Source organism: Oncorhynchus keta, chromosome 28, assembly GCF_023373465.1.
Source record: "Oncorhynchus keta strain PuntledgeMale-10-30-2019 chromosome 28, Oket_V2, whole genome shotgun sequence".
Taxonomy (NCBI): domain Eukaryota; kingdom Metazoa; phylum Chordata; class Actinopteri; order Salmoniformes; family Salmonidae; genus Oncorhynchus; species Oncorhynchus keta.
In genome coordinates this window covers 19,276,680-19,300,313 of record NC_068448.1, presented here as the reverse complement: position 1 = coordinate 19,300,313, position 23,634 = coordinate 19,276,680, and the positions used below count along the sequence as shown (strand labels likewise).

At 48.6% G+C, this 23,634-nt stretch overlaps 1 protein-coding gene across 3 annotated transcripts in view; it reads left to right on the top strand.

The window, feature by feature from the left end:
• Positions 1–2,143: 2,143 nt before the first annotated feature.
• The window catches only part of cd34 (CD34 molecule), a 62,104-nt gene continuing 40,613 nt past the window's right edge, over positions 2,144–23,634 (top strand). For all 3 annotated transcript variants that reach the window (XM_052485084.1, XM_052485083.1, XM_052485082.1), the window contains exon 1: positions 2,144–2,385. In XM_052485084.1, the coding sequence (XP_052341044.1) occupies positions 2,304–2,385 (82 nt within the window). In that variant the 5' untranslated portion in view covers positions 2,144–2,303. The remainder of the gene's footprint in view (positions 2,386–23,634) is intronic.

Below are 23,634 nucleotides of genomic sequence, written 5' to 3'. Positions count from 1 at the left end.
AACCGGCCAGGCAGAGACAGCAAGGGCGGTTCGTTGCTCCAGAGCCTTTCCGTTCACCTTCCCACTCCTGGGCCAGACTACACTCAATCATATGACCCACTGAAGAGATGAGTCTTCAGTAAAGACTTAAAGGTTGAGACCGAGTTTGCGTCTCTGACATGGGTAGGCAGACCGTTCCATAAAAATGGAGCTCTATAGGAGAAAGCCCTGCCTCCAGCTGTTTGCTTAGAAATTCTAGGGACAATTAGGAGGCCTGCGTCTTGTGACCGTAGCGTACGTGTAGGTATGTACGGCACATACTGTACATACTATATACTGTACATACTGTATAGGAAGGGTAAAGTGACTAGCAGCAGCGTGTGTGTTTGTTTAGAAGTTTTATGGCTTGGGGTTAGAAGCTGTTCAGGGACCTGTTGGTTCCAGACTAGCTGTGCGGTAGCAGAGAAAGCAGTCTTCAACCTGGGTGGCTTCCTCTGACACCGCCTGGTATAGAGGTCGTGGATGGCAGGGAGCTCGTAGGCTCTATGCTCTGTAGCACCTTGCGGTCAGATGCCAAGCAGTTGCCATACCAAATGGGGATGCAGCCAGTCAGGATGCTCTCGATGGTGCAGCGGTATAACTTTTTGAGGATCTGAGGGCCCATGCCAAATGGGGATGCAGCCAGTCAGGATGCTCTCGATGGTGCAGCGGTATAACTTTTTGAGGATCTGAGGGCCCATGCCAAATATTTTCAGCCTCCTAAGGGTGAAGAGGTGTGGTCGTGCCCTCTTCACGACTGTGTTGATCTGTTTGGACCATGATAGATCCTTAATGAAGTGTCCGTTTTCCTGTAGTCCACGATCAAGTAATTTGTCACACTGACGTTGAGGGAGAGGTTGTTGTCACTGCAAGGTCTCTGACCTCCTCCCTATAGGCTGTCTCATCCCTATCTTTTCCTCTTCAGAGGGCCTGGTCTATGGTAGGGTGTCGGCGATTAGGGCCTGGTCTGGGGTGAGTCATTGAAGTAAAATTATTCATCCAAATCGAGGTTAGTGATCATTGTTCTGATGTCCAGCAGATATTTTCAGTCATAGGAAACGATGGCAGAAACATTATGTGCAAAGATCAGTTAGGATCAGTGCAAAAAAAAAACCACACAGAATTGGTCGGTAGTCTGTAAAATGGCAGCTATTCATCCCAGTGGCATCAAGTGTGAGCAGATGTACCTGGTGTGTGTGTGTGTGAGGGGGGTTCAGTGGATGACTCATCCCAGTATTTATTTAGTTTTTACCTTTATTTAACTAGGCAAGTCAGTTAAGAACAAATTCTTATTTTCAATGAAGGCCTACGAACAGTGGGTTAAATGCCTGGTCAGAGCCAGAACGACAGATTTGTGCCTTGTCAGCTCGGGGCTTTGAACTTGCAACCTTCCAGTTGCTAGTCCACTGCTCTAACCACTAGGCTACCCTGCCGCCCCGTATAATTCTGACTCACCAGTCCAGGGACACACCAAAGCCCAGGCACAGCACATCATAGCACAGCAATGTGCGTGACGCCATGCACTTTTACAGGCCTCTCAGCAATGCAGCACAATATGAAGCAGGTAGGCAGATGAGACCGGGGGCAGCGCTTCTTGTTGACCAGCTGCATCTTCAAAGCAGAACCTCTCTCAGCCTATCAGACGAGCCAGAGCCAGCAGGCTGCCTGGGACTGGTATGTCTCAATTAGGTACTCAGGGGGATAGCGAGTCATGGTTGGGGTCAACTCCAAATATACAGCTGTGGTGCTAGTTCACTTGTGGTATCGTAAAGCCTGATGTGAATTTACTTTGTTTTCAGCAAATGTGTACTAATGATGTATGCCTCAGAGAGACAGATGGCTCGATACGCAAGTCACACCAGCATTATATTACCATTGCACTCACACAAACCTACTACAGTATGCCCTGCTCACTCACTGACTCAGGTTCTTACACGCGCTCTTTCTTACGTACCCAAACGAGGAGGACCAGCTGCCTTAAGAGGGGTTAAACCCAACCAGTAAGAAAAGGGGTGTGGCAAAAGAAGGAGGGAGTGGGAGAGAGAGGGAGAGAGAGAGGGGGGAGGGGGGGGGAGAGGGAGGGCAAAGGAGAGGGGCCATATAAAACCAGCGGAACACAAGCCACCCTTTATCCTGACAGTCTGTCACGCTCTGCGAGCAGTCACAGGAAACACACACAGGCTCCCCCAGCGCTCAAACACTCACTTAGCTCTCTCTTTGTCTCTCACACACTCCTACAGGGAAACACACACAGACACCGGCAGCACTCACAAAGGAACTGGAGGATGGCTGTGTCCATGAGACGAATGAATGGGTCCTGGCGAGGGTTGACTCTAGCCCTGGTTCTCTGTGCTCTGTTCCTACACAGTGAGTAGTACATCTCTTTACACCTCTATACCTCATGGCTCAAAAGTTATGTGTCTTACATGCTCAATCTTGAACTATAGATAACTCTAGTAAACTAACTCTAAGCATGGTACCTCAATTAACCTAAGCCTGACTGACCCAGGTATAGATGACCCAGGTATAGCAAGCCATGGGAGTGTTTATGAGCATGTGCAACATGCTGTGCAACATGCTGTGCAACATGAATTCCTAACTTAAACTTTCCCCCGAGAGATGAACATGCTAATAAAATGTTCCATAATGTAGTTTAAATTATCTTAAATTACATATGGCTTTTTCACAAGTGAGTTCTGTAATACTTTTGTTATTATGGTGTGGCATGAGGCAGCTATGAGCTTTTAGGAGTTTAGAGCTGCTAAAAAGTTGCGGGTGTAGCTAGCCGACACAATGGGGAAAGTTGCCATTAAAAATAATGATGAACTACATCCTGAGAACAGTGTGTGTGTGTGTGTGTGTGTGTGTGTGTGTGTGTGTGTGTGTGTGTGTGTGTGTGTGTGTGTGTGTGTGTGTGTGTGTGTCTGTGTCTGTGTCTGTGTCTGTGTCTGTGTCTGTGTCTGTGTCTGTGTCTGTGTCTGTGTGTGTGTGTGTGTGTGTGTGTGAAGGGATGGAACGCTCACTCCTTCTAAAACATTTTCTGCTAATTTCAGATGTAGGTCCATCAGGCAGCTTTTACTCAGATTAAATCTTTTTAAATTGGGGAAATATACTTCTGAAAGTTCAATTTGATCTTCGTAGTGTGTTTGGGGGCTTTTCATCTGTGTTTCCAGAAGTTTAATAGGAGAAGGAAGTTCATCCTGTGTTTGTTTCCTGTGGAGATGTATCCTGTTTATACTATTAGCCAGCAGGATGGGTGGGAAGAATGAATGGATGTAAGTGAAAGAGAGATATGGGAATGTGACTCAGCAGGGAGTAAAAGTATATCCACAAGATTTTATTTTTATTTTATTTTTTTATTTAACCAGGTAAGTCAGTTAAGAACATATTCTTATTTTCAATGACGGCCTGGGAACAGTGGGTTAACTGCCTGTTCAGGGGCAGAACGACAGATTTGTACCTTGTCAGCTCGGGGGTTTGAACTCGCAACCTTCCGGTTACTAGTCCAACGCTCTAACCACTAGGCTACGCTGCCGCCCCGATGACGCCCCTTAAGTGGTGGAAACTGTCATACGGTGTGTGTGGTGGGTATTTCTGTTTATACGGGTACCTCTCTTTTCCTCATGTTGGGAAGGTGTGAGTGGAAGCTTCAGCTATCAGATCCAAACCACACTCTTAAGTCTGTTAATATAGATGATAATTGCCTGGTGATGTTATGGTTTGAAGATGAGACTGGTGGGACTGGTGTTGGTTCAGTCTGCGTGATGACTTCTCCAGAACTCCATAGTGGCTCATCTGGGCACTGAGACGGTAAAACATAAGCTCTTTGGCACAGTGTAAACTGGGGGAACACTATGCCAGACTAACCAGAAGGATGGAAAGGAACATGCGCACATTAGAAAGGCACATTAAGATTCATCTTAATCTGAAACAGAGACACATGTATTGTGCTTTTACTATGCCTTTAATTGTAGGCTATTTAGTTACTTTATTTGTAGTCTCCTTGCAAATGGTTATTAGATGTTCAACTAACTATCAACTATTTAGATCAATCTTGTGAAATTGTTTGAAATAAAACCCTTACATGAGTAGAACGTTTCCCATTCCTGCCCAGGTTAACAGCTCTTGGGTTTCACTTTGAGAATAGCACAGGGATGTTGCCATAAGTCCTCCCTATATCCTCCTCCATTCCAGACCACACTCCACCAATCACACTAACCTGCTACCTGGTTGACACTTGTGTGCCACCGGCACTGCTATGTGAATTTGCCAAGGAATGGTCAGCATAAGGTATTGGAACATAACATTGGAACATTTCTGCCAAACTCGGGAACATAATCAGCTGTAGATGGTTGCCAATGTGATCCAGTTGTGTGTGTACGGCCTAGGTGACTGGTGTTTTGTAGGAGCTGGTGGTACTGATTTTAAAATAATGTGTCCCATATCTGCCCCCATGATCCCTGTCCCATATCTGCCCCCATGACCCCTGTCCCATATCTGCCCCCATGATCCCTGTCCCATATCTGATCCCTGTCCCATATCTGCCCCCATGTTCCCTGTCCCATATCTGCCCCCATGATCCCTGTCCCATATCTGCCCCCATGATCCCTGTCCCATATCTGCCCCCATGATCCCTGTCCCATATCTGCCCCCATGATCCCTGTCCCATATCTGATCCCTGTCCCATATCTGCCCCCATGATCCCTGTCCCATATCTGCCCCCATGTACCCTGTCCCATATCTGCCCCCATGATCCCTGTCCCATATCTGCCCCCATGATCCCTGTCCCATATCTGATCCCTGTCCCATATCTGCCCCCATGATCCCTGTCCCATATCTGCCCCCATGTTCCCTGTCCCATATCTGCCCCCATGATCCCTGTCCCATATCTGCCCCCATGATCCCTGTCCCATATCTGCCCCCATGATCCCTGTCCCATATCTGCCCCCATGATCCCTGTCCCATATCTGATCCCTGTCCCATATCTGCCCCCATGATCCCTGTCCCATATCTGAACCCTGTCCCATATCTGATCCCTGTCCCATATCTGCCCCCATGATCCCTGTCCCATATCTGCCCCCATGATCCCTGTCCCATATCTGCCCCCATGATCCCTGTCCCATATCTGATCCCTGTCCCATATCTGCCCCCATGATCCCTGTCCCATATCTGATCCCTGTCCCATATCTGATCCCTGTCCCATATCTGCCCCCATGATCCCTGTCCCATATCTGCCCCCATGATCCCTGTCCCATATCTGCCCCCATGATCCCTGTCCCATATCTGATCCCTGTCCCATATCTGTCCCCATGATCCCTGTCCCATATCTGATCCCTGTCCCATATCTGATCCCTGTCCCATATCTGCCCCCATGATCCCTGTCCCATATCTGATCCCTGTCCCATATCTGCCCCTATGATCCCTGTCCCATATCTGATCCCTGTCCCATATCTGCCCCCATGATCCCTGTCCCATATCTGATCCCTGTCCCATATCTGCCCCCATGATCCCTGTCCCATATCTGACCCCATGATCCCTGTCCCATATCTGATCCCTGTCCCATATCTGCCCCCATGATCCCTGTCCCATATCTGATCCCTGTCCCATATCTGACCCCTGTCCCATATCTGATCCCTGTCCCATATCTGCCCCCATGATCCCTGTCCCATATCTGATCCCTGTCCCATATCTGCCCCCATGATCCCTGTCCCATATCTGATCCCTGTCCCATATCTGCCCCCATGATCCCTGTCCCATATCTGATCCCTGTCCCATATCTGACCCCTGTCCCATATCTGATCCCTGTCCCATATCTGCCCCCATGATCCCTGTCCCATATCTGATCCCTGTCCCATATCTGCCCCCATGATCCCTGTCCCATATCTGATCCCTGTCCCATATCTGCCCCCATGATCCCTGTCCCATATCTGATCCCTGTCCCATATCTGATCCCTGTCCCATATCTGATCCCTGTCCCAAATCTGCCCCCATGATCCCTGTCCCATATCTGATCCCTGTCCCATATCTGCCCCCATGATCCCTGTCCCATATCTGCCCCCATGATCCCTGTCCCATATCTGATCCCTGTCCCATATCTGCTCCCATGATCCCTGTCCCATATCTGATCCCTGTCCCATATCTGATCCCTGTCCCATATCTGATCCCTGTCCCATATCTGATCCCTGTCCCATATCTGATCCCTGTCCCATATCTGATCCCTGTCCCATAGCTGATCCCTGTCCCATATCTGATCCCTGTCCCATATCTGATCCCTGTCCCATATCTGATCCCTGTCCCATATCTGATCCCTGTCCCATATCTGATCCCTGTCCCATATCTGATCCCTGTCCCATATCTGATCCCTGTCCCATATCTGATCCCTGTCCCATAGCTGATCCCTGTCCCATATCTGATCCCTGTCCCATAGCTGATCCCTGTCCCATATCTGATCCCTGTCCCATATCTGATCCCTGTCCCATATCTGATCCCTGTCCCATATCTGATCCCTGTCCCATATCTGATCCCTGTCCCATATCTGATCCCTGTCCCATATCTGATCCCTGTCCCATAGCTGATCCCTGTCCCATATCTGATCCCTGTCCCATATCTGATCCCTGTCCCATATCTGATCCCTGTCCCATAGCTGATCCCTGTCCCATATCTGATCCCTGTCCCATATCTGATCCCTGTCCCATATCTGATCCCTGTCCCATATCTGATCCCTGTCCCATATCTGATCCCTGTCCCATATCTGATCCCTGTCCCATATCTGATCCCTGTCCCATAGCTGATCCCTGTCCCATATCTGATCCCTGTCCCATATCTGATCCCTGTCCCATATCTGATCCCTGTCCCATATCTGATCCCTGTCCCATATCTGATCCCTGTCCCATATCTGATCCCTGTCCCATATCTGATCCCTGTCCCATATCTGATCCCTGTCCCATAGCTGATCCCTGTCCCATATCTGATCCCTGTCCCATATCTGATCCCTGTCCCATATCTGATCCCTGTCCCATAGCTGATCCCTGTCCCATATCTGATCCCTGTCCCATATCTGATCCCTGTCCCATAGCTGATCCCTGTCCCATATCTGATCCCTGTCCCATATCTGATCCCTGTCCCATATCTGATCCCTGTCCCATATCTGATCCCTGTCCCATATCTGATCCCTGTCCCATATCTGATCCCTGTCCCATATCTGATCCCTGTCCCATATCTGATCCCTGTCCCATATCTGATCCCTGTCCCATATCTGATCCCTGTCCCATATCTGATCCCTGTCCCATATCTGATCCCTGTCCCATAGCTGATCCCTGTCCCATATCTGATCCCTGTCCCATATCTGATCCCTGTCCCATAGCTGATCCCTGTCCCATATCTGATCCCTGTCCCATAGCTGATCCCTGTCCCATATCTGATCCCTGTCCCATATCTGATCCCTGTCCCATATCTGATCCCTGTCCCATAGCTGATCCCTGTCCCATATCTGATCCCTGTCCCATAGCTGATCCCTGTCCCATATCTGATCCCTGTCCCATATCTGATCCCTGTCCCATATCTGATCCCTGTCCCATAGCTGATCCCTGTCCCATATCTGATCCCTGTCCCATATCTGATCCCTGTCCCATAGCTGATCCCTGTCCCATATCTGATCCCTGTCCCATATCTGATCCCTGTCCCATATCTGATCCCTGTCCCATATCTGATCCCTGTCCCATATCTGATCCCTGTCCCATATCTGATCCCTGTCCCATATCTGATCCCTGTCCCATATCTGATCCCTGTCCCATAGCTGATCCCTGTCCCATATCTGATCCCTGTCCCATATCTGCTCCCATGATCCCTGTCCCATATCTGATCCCTGTCCCATATCTGATCCCTGTCCCATAGCTGATCCCTGTCCCATAGCTGATCCCTGTCCCATATCTGATCCCTGTCCCATATCTGTCCCCATTATCCCCCCTTTTCAACCACTTTTCTAAACTACAGCTCTCTGGCTGTACAGACATAAAGAGGTTGGAAGTCAAGTTCCATGTTGTCAGAATACTACTTTAATGTTTCACGGTCAGTTAACATTGTCTCTATATTGAGGAGTTTAAATTATTATTCAATTTTATTTTTTTAATTGTTACTTTTACCCCTTTTTCTCCCCAATTTTGTGGTATCCAATTGGTAGTTACAGTCTTGACTCATCGCTGCAACTCCCGTAGAGACTCAGGAGAGACGAAGGTCAAGACCTGAGAAAACATTGAGACCAATCACATGACCCCCAGGCACTGGAGAAACACAACCCAACCAAGCCACACTGCTTCTTGACACAATACCCACTTAACCCAGAAGCCAGCCGCACCAATGTGTCAAAGGAAACACTGTGCACCTGGTGACCCTGTCAGCATGCACTGTGCCCAGCCCGCCACAGGATTTGCTAGTGCGCGATGGCATAAGGACATCCCGGCCGGCCAAACTCTCCCCTAACCCAGACAGCTCTAGGGAAATTGTTCGCCACCCCATGGGTCTCCCGGTCGGCTGCGACAGAGCCTGGACTCAAACCCGGAATCTCTAGTGGCGCAGCTAGCACTGTGATGCAGTGCCTTAGACCACTGCACCACTCAGGAGGCATAGAAGTTTTTTTTAATAATGTCTTGGTGTTTTGATGAATCCAGCATCAGTTCAGAGGACAGTTGTGGTCTTGTTCATGGAGGGTATTTGCTGTGGATAAGGTTTAATCAATGGCACAGTGGATTTAGGGTTAGTGATATCATTAGCCCAGAGAGGGAATGAGAGGAGAACAGCTGATTCCAGGGTTCTACTAAAGAACCTTCTTTGTGCTTCTACTCAGAAGAGCCGGACATGACCCATACAGTACATGCCTCTGGATATATCTGGAAACCAATAAACTCATTTCCCAGGGGCCACTGGGCTTATCTTTCATACAGATATGCGTGTTTGTGGATAGTCTGATAGCAGCATAGCATGCAAAGCCTGCATCTGGGGAGAGAACATTGAGACCAACCACATGACCCCCAGACACTGGAGATCCACTGTGGTGAGTTACAGTTGGAGGCTACAGTTACAGTTGAGCTGTATCTACAGCAGTTGCAGCATGGCTATGGTGACTAAAAGTTGACAGTGGGTAACTGAGATGGGAGCCTCTGTGTAGCCATTAGGGCTCCTAAGCACCTGACAACGGAAGGCCATGCATTCCAACGGTACGTGTAGCGCTGAGATGTTGCAGCAGGAATGCCAATGCAAACCTTTTTTTAGAGGTGTCGGCCACTGACTGAGACAGATGGGGAGAGATCGAAAGAGTAAGAAAGAGACGAAGAGAAAAGAGAGAAGGAGACAGAGGGGGGGTGGGATTTCTTTGACTCAACTCAATGGTGAAAGTGTTAAGCTGAACTAACATTCTACTCTTATCCAAGCCAGATGTTCAAACTACACACTTTCATCACAAACACTGATTGAGTTTATGTTCCCGTTTCCCGTGGCTTTGATTCAGCAGTTATGTAGACTCTCAAATATGTAGCAGTGAAATGGGCTGGGTTTGAAATGCTGCATGATGTCATACCAATGCCTCATGGAATACATTTCATGTTAGGAGCCCTAGTTTTCTGTGGAGAGAGGGAAAACAAGCTAGCTTTAGAGCGAAATGGAGAGAGGGAAAACAAGCTAGCTTTAGAGCGAAATGGAGAGAGGGAAAACAAGCTAGCTTTAGAGCGAAATGGAGAGAGGGAAAACAAGCTAGCTTTAGAGCGAAATGGAGAGAGGGAAAACAAGCTAGCTTTAGAGTGAAATGGAGAGAGGGAAAACAAGCTAGCTTTAGAGCGAAATGGAGAGAGGGAAAACAAGCTAGCTTTAGAGCGAAATGGAGAGAGGGAAAACAAGCTAGCTTTAGAGCGAAAAACACGTGAACGTGTTTAATTTCACGGCTGGGCTGGTACTCCAGGAGCTGCATCATTTGTGCCACTAATTCAGTGCCTGTGGCACAGTAGAGTGAGCCGTTGTGATGTTCGTATTCCAAAGTATTCACCATCATTCCAACGTGGGTGAAAGAAGGACAGACACAATGTGCATTCCTATGATTTGGGGGAATACAATCCTTGTCTCTCCTCACACCACATCCTTTACAGGGGTGGCAGGGTAGCCTAGTGGTTAGAGTGTTGGACTAGTAACTAAAAAGGTTGCAAGTTCAAATCCCCGAGCTGACAAGGTACAAGTCTGTTGTTCTTCCCCTGAACAGGCAGTTAACCCACTGTTCCAAGGTCGTCATTGGAAATAAGAAATTATTCGTAACTTGCTTGCCTAGTTAAAGATAAAATTACATGTCTGAGAATTTTAAAGAAATAAGTTAAATAACAGGCACAACAACAAAACAGCACAGCTCGACACAGCACATTCATTCAGGGTGGTGTGAACCATAAACTCTCAATGAATATGGACACACAAATATGAACAGTGAAGACCAACACAAAGAGTAAAGATAGCTCCATCATGTTAGTTGATTGGACATCTGAATACCAGTATCGGGAGTGAGATGGGTTCTGTGCGAATGGACATCAGACTGGGTTTAGTTCAGACAACATTTCCGACCAACATAAACAAGTGCAGAATATTGACCCTCTTTTTTTCACATGGAGGACCGTTATTGACTAGCAGTCCATCAGTCCCAAGTCAGGATGGTTAACGTGGACTCACCTCATCCAGAGGAGGGTGTGGGGCTTTTTCATCTGGCAGATAACTGTGTTATGTCAGAGGGAGCAGGCTGTTGGGTGCATGTTCCATCCTCGTGGGCCTATAGTCACGATCCAAAGACCATGAGACCACATCATTAGAGCTGGATTACAGTTAAATGGCAGTTGCCTCAGTGGTTTTGTAAAAGGTAATAGGTACCAGTCAAAAAAAAAAAAGTTGAAATAATTGTTTGTCAGTGTCAATCTGGCTAGAGGGTTTGACAGGAAAACTTCTCACTCCCCTTTGTCCATTCTATGGCCTCGCACTCTGAACTACATCAACACACTCCACAAGTAACTGTTCTGTTCAACAGAACATCTTCATTTGGGCTTTGGCTTCTATCAACCCTATTCCAAAGAAAACTTATTTAAAAAGGCAACAAAACCAAGGATAAGAACAATCGCAATTGCCCAGAATGCAATTGCCCAGAACCCTTCTAGGGCAATGAACCAGACAAATACAAAAGACTGCAGACTCTAGCAACCATATTTACCCAACTAAACAGTCTTAATGAATTACAGACGGTGTGTTACCATTCAAATCATCCTCTCCTCATTATGCTGTTTCTAGCAATCTTTATGTTCCATGATCCCCTGGCACCCTGGTGCAGTTTTATAGCCATTGGGGCTTTAACAATGGCTGCGTCCCAAATGACACCCTATTCCCTATATAGTGCACTACTTTTGACCATGGCCAATATGGAGTTAGTCAAAAGTAGTGCACAATATATAGGGAATAGGGTGCTATTGGGATTCAAACGAGGACCAACAACCCTCTCCAATCCTCCTAGTTCTCTTTGATTTCAACACACCACAGTAACCTTGGACAGGGAGCAGAATCACTTGGGAGCTTGTAGACAACAGTCTTCCACACTCAAGTCATACAGAGTTAAACTAATGAACAACCCTGAAATTAGGGGAAATTTCAAAAGATCGACATGGAGTGTGTGCGTCATCACCAATGCTTGTTACATGAGCTCAGGCAGCAATGAAAGCTTATCACAAACGTACTTACCTCATGTTTGGAAGATCCCAGGTCATGGTAATGTCACAAACTGTCAGAATATAAGACCACAGCAGGTTTACAATAACAGTAAGTATATGACAAGTATGTCGTCTAAGGCAAGGCATGCTTGTCAGGAGAAGGCAGAGGGAGGCATGCCTATTTATGGTGGTGTGTACAATTTAGCCTGAGGAATAAAGGGTCTTTTAATGAGGCTTGGCTGAGGCCCTTTCACTGCTAGAGTAATTGCTCCTTGTAATTAATGTTCAGCTAGAAATGTTTCGGTCGTTGGGGCCCTTCTTTATGCTGCTGGCTAATTGAAAACATAAGATTACATCCTGTTCCTGCTTTGGATGGCACTGGGACTTTCTGTTCTCATGGTAGTTTGAGGGAGAGAGAGTGAGAGAGTGTGAGGCACCAGCAAGGATCCTGGTGTCTGGGAAGGTCTCATCTATGAGTTTAACCAGGCAGTGTGTCTTTTACTCTTCCCACCATCTTTCTGCTTTTCCTTTTTCCCTCCTTAATCCAAACCATTGTATAAAGCTAGCCATTGGAGGGGAACTGTACATTTACATATCCTCTAACACAACCTCTCCCCTTTCACTTCCTACTCTGATGTCAAAAAGATGTTGGAAGCCACCCAGCAACATCTGCACTCAGCAACAGTAACAGCCCAGGCAGCTTTGGTTCTGACAGTGGGAGCTGTGAGGCAAAGAACAAGCCTGTCAGAGCAGCTGGTATTTGGGTTAGTGTCCCAAATGGCACCCTATTCCCAATATAGTGTTCTAGGCTACTTTGACCGGAGTCCTTGTGTAAAAAGCAGTGCACTATGTAGGGAATAGGATGTCATATTGGATCACAACCTTGGTATAGAGGAACGAGGCCTGGCCTATCCTTCAGTAATGAGATGGATGGTCTATTTAGGAAACTGAGGTTTTATGTTACGGAGGGGCTGCCTGTCCAAATTTAGATGACAGCGTTGTTAGCGTTGAAGAAATACCAGAGCCATGTTTCAGACCATTTGTCAAACCCAAAGCAAAGCCTCATCCAAGTTTCTTCTCTTTGCTCTCGAGTGGATTCCAATAGCAGTGTAGAGTGTAGAGACGTATAGCCAGCAGAGGTGGAAATCTAGTGGCAGTATACTTACTGTAATATGCCTGTGGCATTATGAACCATTCGCTTTGACTGGTGGCTCTCTCTCTTCGTGTCATTGTGTGGTTATTAGTGAACCTCCTGTGTGTGTCTCTTTGGGAGGCCTGCTGGATGTTCTGGGTATTATTGATGGGCCCGGGTCTCCTCAGCTCTGAGGCTTAGTGAGGTCACAGTGTGCCAAGTGATGTAAGAGCCATTTCCTGTCCAAGGATGTGCATGGACAATGTTCCAACGTCTGTCGCTAATACACAACAAAAAGTCACCCTGTTCATCCTGACCATCCTGGTTTCAGAAGCATAAATAATTAAGTTATTTTCATGTAGACAGAGCATGGGACCCGGTGGCTGTTCCAATGCAGGTTTTTTCCAGATTGTGGTTTGGTGTTTTGACTGGCCGTCTGGTCACAGGAGAGGAAAAACTGTAAGCTGTATTTGGTTACCAGGGAAACAGTTTTTCTAGCCAGTGCTTCATGCAGAGCAGGCTGGTGTTGCTGTCTAGTAGCTACAGGCTGCCAGAACAGAACAGGGGTGTCCACATTGTTCTACTATAGGCTACATGGACACCTAAAGGAAGGTATCCCAGTACAGAGGGGCTCAGTTGACTTGCTGACAAGTAGGAATGGGATCCCTGTCCAGCCTCCCTGTACATTCCTCTGGCCGCAGCCATTCTCTGGAGGCTCTGGAAGCCTGGAGGAATTCCACCCTGGCCTGGGTCTGAGGTGACAGTCTAGCCTCGGAGAATCAGGGCGGTCAGGGTTCTACTACTGACATCTGGAGGTGGGAGAATTAAAGACTGGGACTGGGAGGGGTGCAGCAGGCAGGTGGTAACAGCCAAGGTGCTGTCTCTGTGGCTTGGGTGGGGAGGCGAGCCCAGGCTGTAGGCTGAGCCTGAGGCCTGTCTGTCTCTGAGTGACTGCATGACGTCAAAAGACCTCCTGATCATCTCCCTAAGACTAGGCAGGGCCAGGGAGAGAGACGGACCATGGTTCCCCAGGGAGACTGACATCAGCTGGGCTAGACCCCACCCTGTTGGAGGCCCCCAGGACCCAACCCTGCTACAGGCCAGACACGGGCACATCTCCAGCCCTCCCCAGAGAAGAACCAGGCCCTAATTAGAGGTTAGAGAGGCCATGCAACAGAACTTTCATCTCTTGCTCTCTGTCTGCCCCTTTAATTCAGTGTAGAGATGTTTGTTTTGGTTCAGTCACTATCCTCCTTCCCCACCCTGCATCCCTTACACTGGGAATATAGGAAGGGTCAGAGATGGCTATCACAATAGTAAAAGGCTGTAGAAGGAAGTGCAGAAGGAAAAAGGAGGACACAGTGAGTAAGTGGGTAAAGACGTCTTCACAATAAATCATCAAAAACGTCACAATATTTACATTTTAGACTCTCTTATACCGAGAGCGAGCATCTAGAAAAGCCCAGTAAATCAGGGTTTAATGGTCTGTAATTAAGGCATTGTTGAAAGCAGAAAGATGTTGTGCGGAGTAAACATGATGCCACACAGCTTGTTGATCTTTCCACACAATATTGCTCCTGGTTGGGCTGGGGAGTCAGCTGAGTTCTGGCCCCCTAAGCCAGATAGGTTACAGCAGCCAAACGGCAAAAGTCACATCCTCCTAAGATCCTCCTGGGGATATGGAGACACACACTGGTTCATTTTCTAGTGCTGCACTGGAGCATGAATTGCATGTTACACTGTTCTCCATGACCATTAGGTGAGCTTTTCAAGATGTCTCTATGTTTCCGTTGGTCCTGCTGTGATCACAAACGTTTTACTCAGAGTTGAGCTGTCATTACCTGGCCTGGATCCTGTCACGTCTACTCTATATGTATGTGTGTGTGTGTGTGTGTGTGTGTGTGTGTGTGTGTGTGTGTGTGTGTGTGTGTGTGTGTGTGTGTGTGTGTGTGTGTGTGTGTGTGTGTGTGTGTGTGTGTGTGTGTGTGTGTGTGTGTGTGTGTGTGTGTGTGTGTGTGTGTGTGTGTGTGTGTGTGTGTGTGTGTGTGTGTGTGTCTGTGTGTGTGTGTTCCCTGTGGACTTAGGTAACTGGCTTCCCTGTTCCTGAGCCACAGCTAGCCACAGCCTCACTACACTACTCTGCCACGTGCTGCAGCAGTGCGAAGCAAACAAATTATCATCTTGCCATTTTTCCCTTCTGCACCCATACAAAATCTGGCAACCACATTTTATGCGTTTCTTTATGGAGACCCGAGCTGCTCATGCGCACAATGAGACAATCTGTTTCGTTGGTGCCATGATGACATCAGTGAGGGGCCAGGAAACGCTCTTCACAGGGCTGGATGGGGCTGTGGAGAGGACGGACCTGGACCCTGTCCTAAAAGGAGCTGGACACACGCACGCACACTCTGAACAAACACAGAACCACGCCCAAGGTCTTAAACTTGCACTGTTAGAATCTGTCCTCAAGTTCATCAAGTAAAAAGAGAACGGCTTGCCTGTATTTACTGATTCTTTGGTTGAAGTTCCACTAAATCAAATCAAATCTAATTTTATTTGTCACATACACATGGTTAGCAGATGTTAATGCGAGTGTAGCGAAATGCTTGTGCTTCTAGTTCCGACAATGCAGTGATAACCAACAAGTAATCTAACTAACAATTCCAAAACTACTGTCTTATACACAGTGTAAGGGGATAAAGAATATGTACATAAGGATATATGAATGAGTGATGGTACAGGGCAGCATACAGTAGATGGTATCGAGTACAGTATATACATATGAGATGAGTATGTAGACAAAGTAAACAAAGTGGCATAGTTAAAGTGGCTAGTGATACATGTATTACATAAGGATGCAGTCGATGACATAGAGTACAGTATATACGTATGCATATGAGATGAATAATGTAGGGTAAGTAACATTATATAAGGTAGCATTGTTTAAAGTGGCTAGTGATATATTTACATCATTTCCCATCAATTCCCATTATTAAAGTGGCTGGAGTTGGGTCTGTGTCAATGACAGTGTGTTGGCAGCAGCCACTCAAGGAGGTGGAGATACTACTGTTCCATCGATGTGGATAGGGGGGTGTTCCCTCACTAATAGTTTACTTGTCTGTGTACCCAGCCTGGTCTCATAGACTAGACTAATAATATAGTACACATAAATCCGGGATACAAATTAGTATGATATGTTACGTTTGGTATGGTGGGCGTATAACGCGAACGTGTAGAATCCCCAAAGGTGCACGTTTAAATCTCATCATGGACAACATTAGCATTTTAAGTAATTGGTAACTTTTCAAATAGACATTACTTTTTAGCTACTTTGCAACTACTTAGCAGGTTAGATAACCCTTCCTCTAACCATTTTAGCTAACCCTTCCGTAACTCCTAACCTTCACCCTGATCCCTAACCCTAAATCCTAGCATAAGTTAGCTAGCTAGAAGTCGCCATGTCAGCTCACACTGGGGAGTTCCAGCATTGTGTCAGTTAGAACAGTGGAGTTTCAGTGTTGTGTCAGCTCACACTGGGGAATTTCAGTGCTGTGTCAGCTCACACTGGGGAGTTTCAGTGTTGTGTCAGCTCACACTGGGGAGTTCCATCGTTGTATCAGCTCCAACAGGGGAGTTTCAGTGTTGTGTCAGCTCACACTGGGGAGTTTCAGTGTTGTGTCAGCTCACACTGGGGAGTTTCAGTGCTGTGTCAGCTCACACTGGGGAGTTTCAGTGCTGTGTCAGCTCACACTGGGGAGTTTCAGCGCTTTGTCAGCTCACACTGGGGAGTTCCATCGTTGTATCAGCTCCAACAGGGGAGTTTCAGTGTTGTGTCAGCTCACACTGGGGAGTTTCAGTGTTGTGTCAGCTCAGTGTCGGCTCACACTGGGGAGTTTCAGTGCTGTGTCAGCTCACACTGGGGAGTTTCAGCGCTGTGTCAGCTCACACTGGGGAGTTCCATCGTTGTATCAGCTCCAACAGGGGAGTTTCAGTGTTGTGTCAGCTCACACTGGGGAGTTTCAGTGTTGTGTCAGCTCAGTGTCAGCTCACACTGGGGAGTTTCAGTGCTGTGTCAGCTCACACTGGGGAGTTTCAGTGTTGTGTCAGCTCACACTGGGGAGTTTCAGTGTTGTGTCAGCTCAGTGTCAGCTCACACTGGGGAGTTCCATCGTTGTATCAGGTCCAACAGGGGAGTTTCAGTGTTGTGTCAGCTCCAACAGGGGAGTTTCAGTGTTGTGTCAGCTCCAAAAGGGGAGTTTCAGTGTCGTGTCAGCTCCAACAGGGGAGTTTCAGTGTTGTGTCAGCTCCAACAGGGGAGTTTCAGTGTCGTGTCAGCTCCAAAAGGGGAGTTTCAGTGTTGTGTCAGCTCCAACAGGGGAGTTTCAGTGTCTTGTCAGCCCAATCAGGGGAGTTTCAGTGTCTTGTCAGCTCAATCAGTGGAGTTTCAGTGTCGTGTCAGCTCCAACAGGGGAGTTTCAGTGTCTTGTCAGCCCAATCAGGGGAGTTTCAGTGTCTTGTCAGCTCAATCAGGGGAGTTTCAGTGTCGTGTCAGCTCCAACAGGGGAGTTTCAGTGTCTTGTCAGCTCAATCAGGGGAGTTTCAGTGTCGTGTCAGCTCCAACAGGGGAGTTTCAGTGTCTTGTCAGCTCAATCAGGGGAGTTTCAGTGTCGTGTCAGCTCCTACAAGGGAGTTTCAGTGTCGTGTCAGCTCCAACAGAGGAGTTAAAGTATCGTGTCAGCTCCAAAGGGGAGTTTCAGGGCCATGTCAGCTCACACTGGGGAGTTTCAGCATTGTGTCAGCTCCAACAGGGGAGTTTCAGCGTTGTGTCAGCTCCAACAGGGGAGTTTCAGCGTTGTGTCAGCTCCAACAGAGGAGTTTCAGTGTCGTGTCAGCTCTAACAGGGGAGTTTCAGCATTGTGTCAGCTCCAACAGGGGAGTTTCAGCATTGTGTCAGCTCCAACAGGGAAGTTTCAGTGTTGTGTCAACTACAACAGGGGAGTTTCAGTGTCGTGTCAGCTCCAACAGGGGAGTTTCAGTGTCATGTCAGCTTCAACAGGGGAGTTTCAGTGTCGTGTCAGCTACAACAGGGGAGTTTCAGTCTCGTGTCAGCTCCAACAGGGGAGTTTCAGTGTCGTGTCAGCTCCAACAGGGGAGTTTCAGCGTCGTGTCAGCTCCAACAGGGGAGTTTCAGTGTCGTGTCAGCTCCAACAGGGGAGTTTCAGTGTCGTGTCAGCTTCAACAGGGGAGTTTCAGTGTCGTGTCAGCTCCAACAGGGAGTTTCAGTGTCGTGTCAGCTCCAACAGGGGAGTTTCAGTGTCGTGTCAGCTCCAACAGGGGAGTTTCAGTGTCGTGTCAGCTCCAACAGGGGAGTTTCAGTGTTGTGTCAGCTACAACAGGGAGTTTCAGTGTCGTGTCAGCTCCAACAGGGGAGTTTCAGTGTCGTGTCAGCTTCAACAGGGGAGTTTCAGTGTCGTGTCAGCTACAACAGGGGAGTTTCAGTGTCGTGTCAGCTCCAACAGGGGAGTTTCAGCGTTGTGTCAGCTCCAACAGGGGAGTTTCAGCGTTGTGTCAGCTCCAACAGAGGAGTTTCAGTGTCGTGTCAGCTCTAACAGGGAGTTTCAGCATTGTGTCAGCTCCAACAGGGAGTTTCAGCATTGTGTCAGCTCCAACAGGGAAGTTTCAGTGTTGTGTCAGCTACAACAGGGGAGTTTCAGTGTCGTGTCAGCTCCAACAGGGGAGTTTCAGTGTCATGTCAGCTTCAACAGGGGAGTTTCAGTGTCGTGTTAAAGTATCGTGTCAGCTCCAAAGGGAGTTTCAGGGCCATGTCAGCTCACACTGGGGAGTTTCAGCATTGTGTCAGCTCCAACAGGGGAGTTTCAGCGTTGTGTCAGCTCCAACAGGGGAGTTTCAGCGTTGTGTCAGCTCCAACAGAGGAGTTTCAGTGTCGTGTCAGCTCTAACAGGGGAGTTTCAGCATTGTGTCAGCTCCAACAGGGGAGTTTCAGCATTGTGTCAGCTCCAACAGGGAAGTTTCAGTGTTGTGTCAGCTCCAACAGGGGAGTTTCAGCGTTGTGTCAGCTCCAACAGGGGAGTTTCAGCGTTGTGTCAGCTTCAACAGGGGAGTTTCAGTGTCGTGTCAGCTACAACAGGGGAGTTTCAGTCTCGTGTCAGCTCCAACAGGGGAGTTTCAGTGTCGTGTCAGCTCCAACAGGGAGTTTCAGCGTTGTCAGCTCCAACAGGGGAGTTTCAGTGTCGTTTCCGCTCCAACAGGGGAGTTTCAGTGTCGTGTCAGCTCCAACAGGGAGTTTCAGTGTCGGCTCCAACAGGGGAGTTTCAGTGTCGTGTCAGCTCCAACAGGGGAGTTTCAGTGTCGTGTCAGCTCCAACAGGGGAGTTTCAGTGTCGTGTCAGCTCCAACAGGGAGTTTCAGTGTCGTGTCAGCTACAACAGGGGAGTTTCAGTGTCGTGTCAGCTCCAACAGGGGAGTTTCAGTGTCGTGTCAGCTTCAACAGGGAGTTTCAGTGTCGTGTCAGCTACAACAGGGGAGTTTCAGTGTCGTGTCAGCTCCAACAGGGGAGTTTCAGCGTTGTGTCAGCTCCAACAGGGGAGTTTCAGCGTTGTGTCAGCTCCAACAGAGGAGTTTCAGTGTCGTGTCAGCTCCAACAGGGAGTTTCAGCATTGTGTCAGCTCCAACAGGGGAGTTTCAGCATTGTGTCAGCTCCAACAGGGAAGTTTCAGTGTTGTGTCAGCTACAACAGGGGAGTTTCAGTGTCGTGTCAGCTCCAACAGGGGAGTTTCAGTGTCATGTCAGCTTCAACAGGGAGTTTCAGTGTCGTGTCAGCTACAACAGGGGAGTTTCAGTCTCGTGTCAGCTCCAACAGGGGAGTTTCAGTGTCGTGTCAGCTCCAACAGGGGAGTTTCAGCGTCGTGTCAGCTCCAACAGGGGAGTTTCAGTGTCGTGTCAGCTTCAACAGGGAGTTTCAGTGTCGTGTCAGCTCCAACAGGGAAGTTTCAGTGTTGTGTCAGCTCCAACAGGGGAGTTTCAGCGTTGTGTCAGCTCCAACAGGGGAGTTTCAGCGTTGTGTCAGCTCCAACAGAGGAGTTTCAGTGTCGTGTCAGCTCTAACAGGGGAGTTTCAGCATTGTGTCAGCTCCAACAGGGGAGTTTCAGCATTGTGTCAGCTCCAACAGGGAAGTTTCAGTGTTGTGTCAACTACAACAGGGGAGTTTCAGTGTCGTGTCAGCTCCAACAGGGGAGTTTCAGTGTCATGTCAGCTTCAACAGGGGAGTTTCAGTGTCGTGTCAGCTACAACAGGGGAGTTTCAGTCTCGTGTCAGCTCCAACAGGGGAGTTTCAGTGTCGTGTCAGCTCCAACAGGGGAGTTTCAGCGTCGTGTCAGCTCCAACAGGGGAGTTTCAGTGTCGTTTCAGCTACAACAGGGGAGTTTCAGTGTCGTGTCAGCTCCAACAGGGGAGTTTCAGTGTCGTGTCAGCTCCAACAGGGGAGTTTCAGTGTCGTGTCAGCTCCAACAGGGGAGTTTCAGTGTCGTGTCAGCTCCAACAGGGGAGTTTCAGTGTCGTGTCAGCTCCAACAGGGGAGTTTCAGTGTTGTGTCAGCTACAACAGGGGAGTTTCAGTGTCGTGTCAGCTCCAACAGGGGAGTTTCAGTGTCGTGTCAGCTTCAACAGGGGAGTTTCAGTGTCGTGTCAGCTACAACAGGGGAGTTTCAGTGTCGTGTCAGCTCCAACAGGGGAGTTTCAGTGTCGTGTCAGCTTCAACAGGGGAGTTTCAGGATTGTGTCAAATCCAACATGGGAGTATCAGCGCCGTGTCAGCTCACACTGGGGAATTTCAGTGCTGTGTCAGCTCCAACAGGGGAGTTTCAGCGTTGTGTCACCTCCAACAGGGAGTTTCAGCGTCGTGTCAGCTCCAACAGGGGAGTTTCAGGATTGTGTCAATTCAAACAGGGGAGATTCAGTGTTGAGTTTGCTCAAACAGGGGAGTTTCAGTGCCGTGTAGCTCACACTGGGGAGTTCCAGCACCGTGTCAGCTCCAAACATGGGAGTTTCATCGTCATTTCAACTCCAACAGGGGAGTTTCAGTGTCGTGTCAGCTCCAACAGGGGATTTTCAGTTTTGTCAGCTCCAACAGGGGTGTTACAGTGTTGTCAGCTCCATCAGGGGAGTTTCAGTGTCGTGTCAGCTCCAACAGGGAGTTTCAGCGTTGTGTCAGCTCCAACAGGGGAGTTTCAGTGTTGTGTCAGCTACAACAGGGGAGTTTCAGTGTCGTGTCAGCTACAACAGGGGAGTTTCAGTCTCGTGTCAGCTCCAACAGGGGAGTTTCAGTGTCGTGTCAGCTACAACAGGGGAGTTTCAGTCTCGTGTCAGCTCCAACAGGGGAGTTTCAGTGTCGTGTCAGCTCCAACAGGGAGTTTCAGCGTCGTGTCAGCTCCAACAGGGGAGTTTCAGTGTCGTTTCAGCTACAACAGGGAGTTTCAGTGTCGTGTCAGCTCCAACAGGGGAGTTTCAGTGTCGTGTCAGCTCCAACAGGGGAGTTTCAGTGTCGTGTCAGCTCCAACAGGGGAGTTTCAGTGTCGTGTCAGCTCCAACAGGGGAGTTTCAGTGTCGTGTCAGCTCCAACAGGGGAGTTTCAGTGTTGTGTCAGCTACAACAGGGGAGTTTCAGTGTCGTGTCAGCTCCAACAGGGGAGTTTCAGTGTCGTGTCAGCTTCAACAGGGAGTTTCAGTGTCGTGTCAGCTACAACAGGGGAGTTTCAGTGTCGTGTCAGCTCCAACAGGGGAGTTTCAGTGTCGTGTCAGCTTCAACAGGGGAGTTTCAGGATTGTGTCAAATCCAACATGGGAGTATCAGCGCCGTGTCAGCTCACACTGGGGAATTTCAGTGCTGTGTCAGCTCCAACAGGGAGTTTCAGCGTTGTGTCACCTCCAACAGGGAGTTTCAGCGTCGTGTCAGCTCCAACAGGGAGTTTCAGGATTGTGTCAATTCAAACAGGGAGATTCAGTGTTGAGTTTGCTCAAACAGGGAGTTTCAGTGCCGTGTAGCTCACACTGGTGAGTTTCAGCACCATGTCAGCTCACACTGGGGAGTTCCAGCACCGTGTCAGCTCCAAACATGGGAGTTTCATCGTCATTTCAACTTCAACAGGGGAGTTTCAGTGTCGTGTCAGCTACAACAGGGGAGTTTCAGTGTCGTGTCAATTACAACAGGGGAGTTTCAGTGTCGTGTCAGCTCCAACAGGGGAGTTTCAGCGTCATGTCAGCTCTAACAGGCGAATTTCAGGATTGTGTCAGCTCCAACAGAGGAGTTACAGTCTTGTGTCAGCTCCAACAGGGAGTTTCAGCGTCATGTCAGCTCCAACAGGCGAGTTTCAGGATTGTGTCAGCTCCAACAGAGGAGTTACAGTCTTGTGTCAGCTCCAACAGGCGAGTTTCAGGATTGTGTCAGCTCCAACAGAGGAGTTACAGTCTCGTGTCAGCTCCAACAGAGGAGTTTCAGTGTCGTGTCAGCTCCAACAGGGGAGTTTCAGTCTCGTGTCAGCTCCAACAGGGGAGTTTCAGTGTCGTGTCAGCTCCAACAGAGGAGTTTCAGTGTCGTGTCAGCTACAACAGAGGAGTTTCAGTGTCGTGTCAGCTCCAACAGGGGAGTTTCAGTGTCGTGTCAGCTCCAACAGGGGAGTTTCAGTGTCGTGTCAGCTCCAACAGGGGAGTTTCAGTGTCGTGTCAGCTCCAACAGGGGAGTTTCAGTGTTGTGTCAGCTACAACAGGGGAGTTTCAGTGTCGTGTCAGCTCCAACAGGGGAGTTTCAGTGTCGTGTCAGCTTCAACAGGGGAGTTTCAGTGTCGTGTCAGCTACAACAGGGGAGTTTCAGTGTCGTGTCAGCTCCAACAGGGGAGTTTCAGTGTCGTGTCAGCTTCAACAGGGGAGTTTCAGGATTGTGTCAAATCCAACATGGGAGTATCAGCGCCGTGTCAGCTCACACTGGGGAATTTCAGTGCTGTGTCAGCTCCAACAGGGGAGTTTCAGCGTTGTGTCACCTCCAACAGGGAGTTTCAGCGTCGTGTCAGCTCCAACAGGGGAGTTTCAGGATTGTGTCAATTCAAACAGGGGAGATTCAGTGTTAAGTTTGCTCAAACAGGGGAGTTTCAGTGCCGTGTAGCTCACACTGGTGAGTTTCAGCACCATGTCAGCTCACACTGGGGAGTTCCAGCACCGTGTCAGCTCCAAACATGGGAGTTTCATCGTCATTTCAACTTCAACAGGGGAGTTTCAGTGTCGTGTCAGCTACAACAGGGGAGTTTCAGTGTCGTGTCAATTACAACAGGGGAGTTTCAGTGTCGTGTCAGCTCCAACAGGGGAGTTTCAGCGTCATGTCAGCTCTAACAGGCGAATTTCAGGATTGTGTCAGCTCCAACAGAGGAGTTACAGTCTTGTGTCAGCTCCAACAGGGGAGTTTCAGCGTCATGTCAGCTCTAACAGGCGAATTTCAGGATTGTGTCAGCTCCAACAGAGGAGTTACAGTCTTGTGTCAGCTCCAACAGGCGAGTTTCAGGATTGTGTCAGCTCCAACAGAGGAGTTACAGTCTCGTGTCAGCTCCAACAGAGGAGTTTCAGTGTCGTGTCAGCTCCAACAGGGGAGTTTCAGTCTCGTGTCAGCTCCAACAGAGGAGTTTCAGTGTCGTGTCAGCTCCAACAGAGGAGTTTCAGTGTCGTGTCAGCTACAACAGAGGAGTTTCAGTGTCGTGTCAGCTACAACA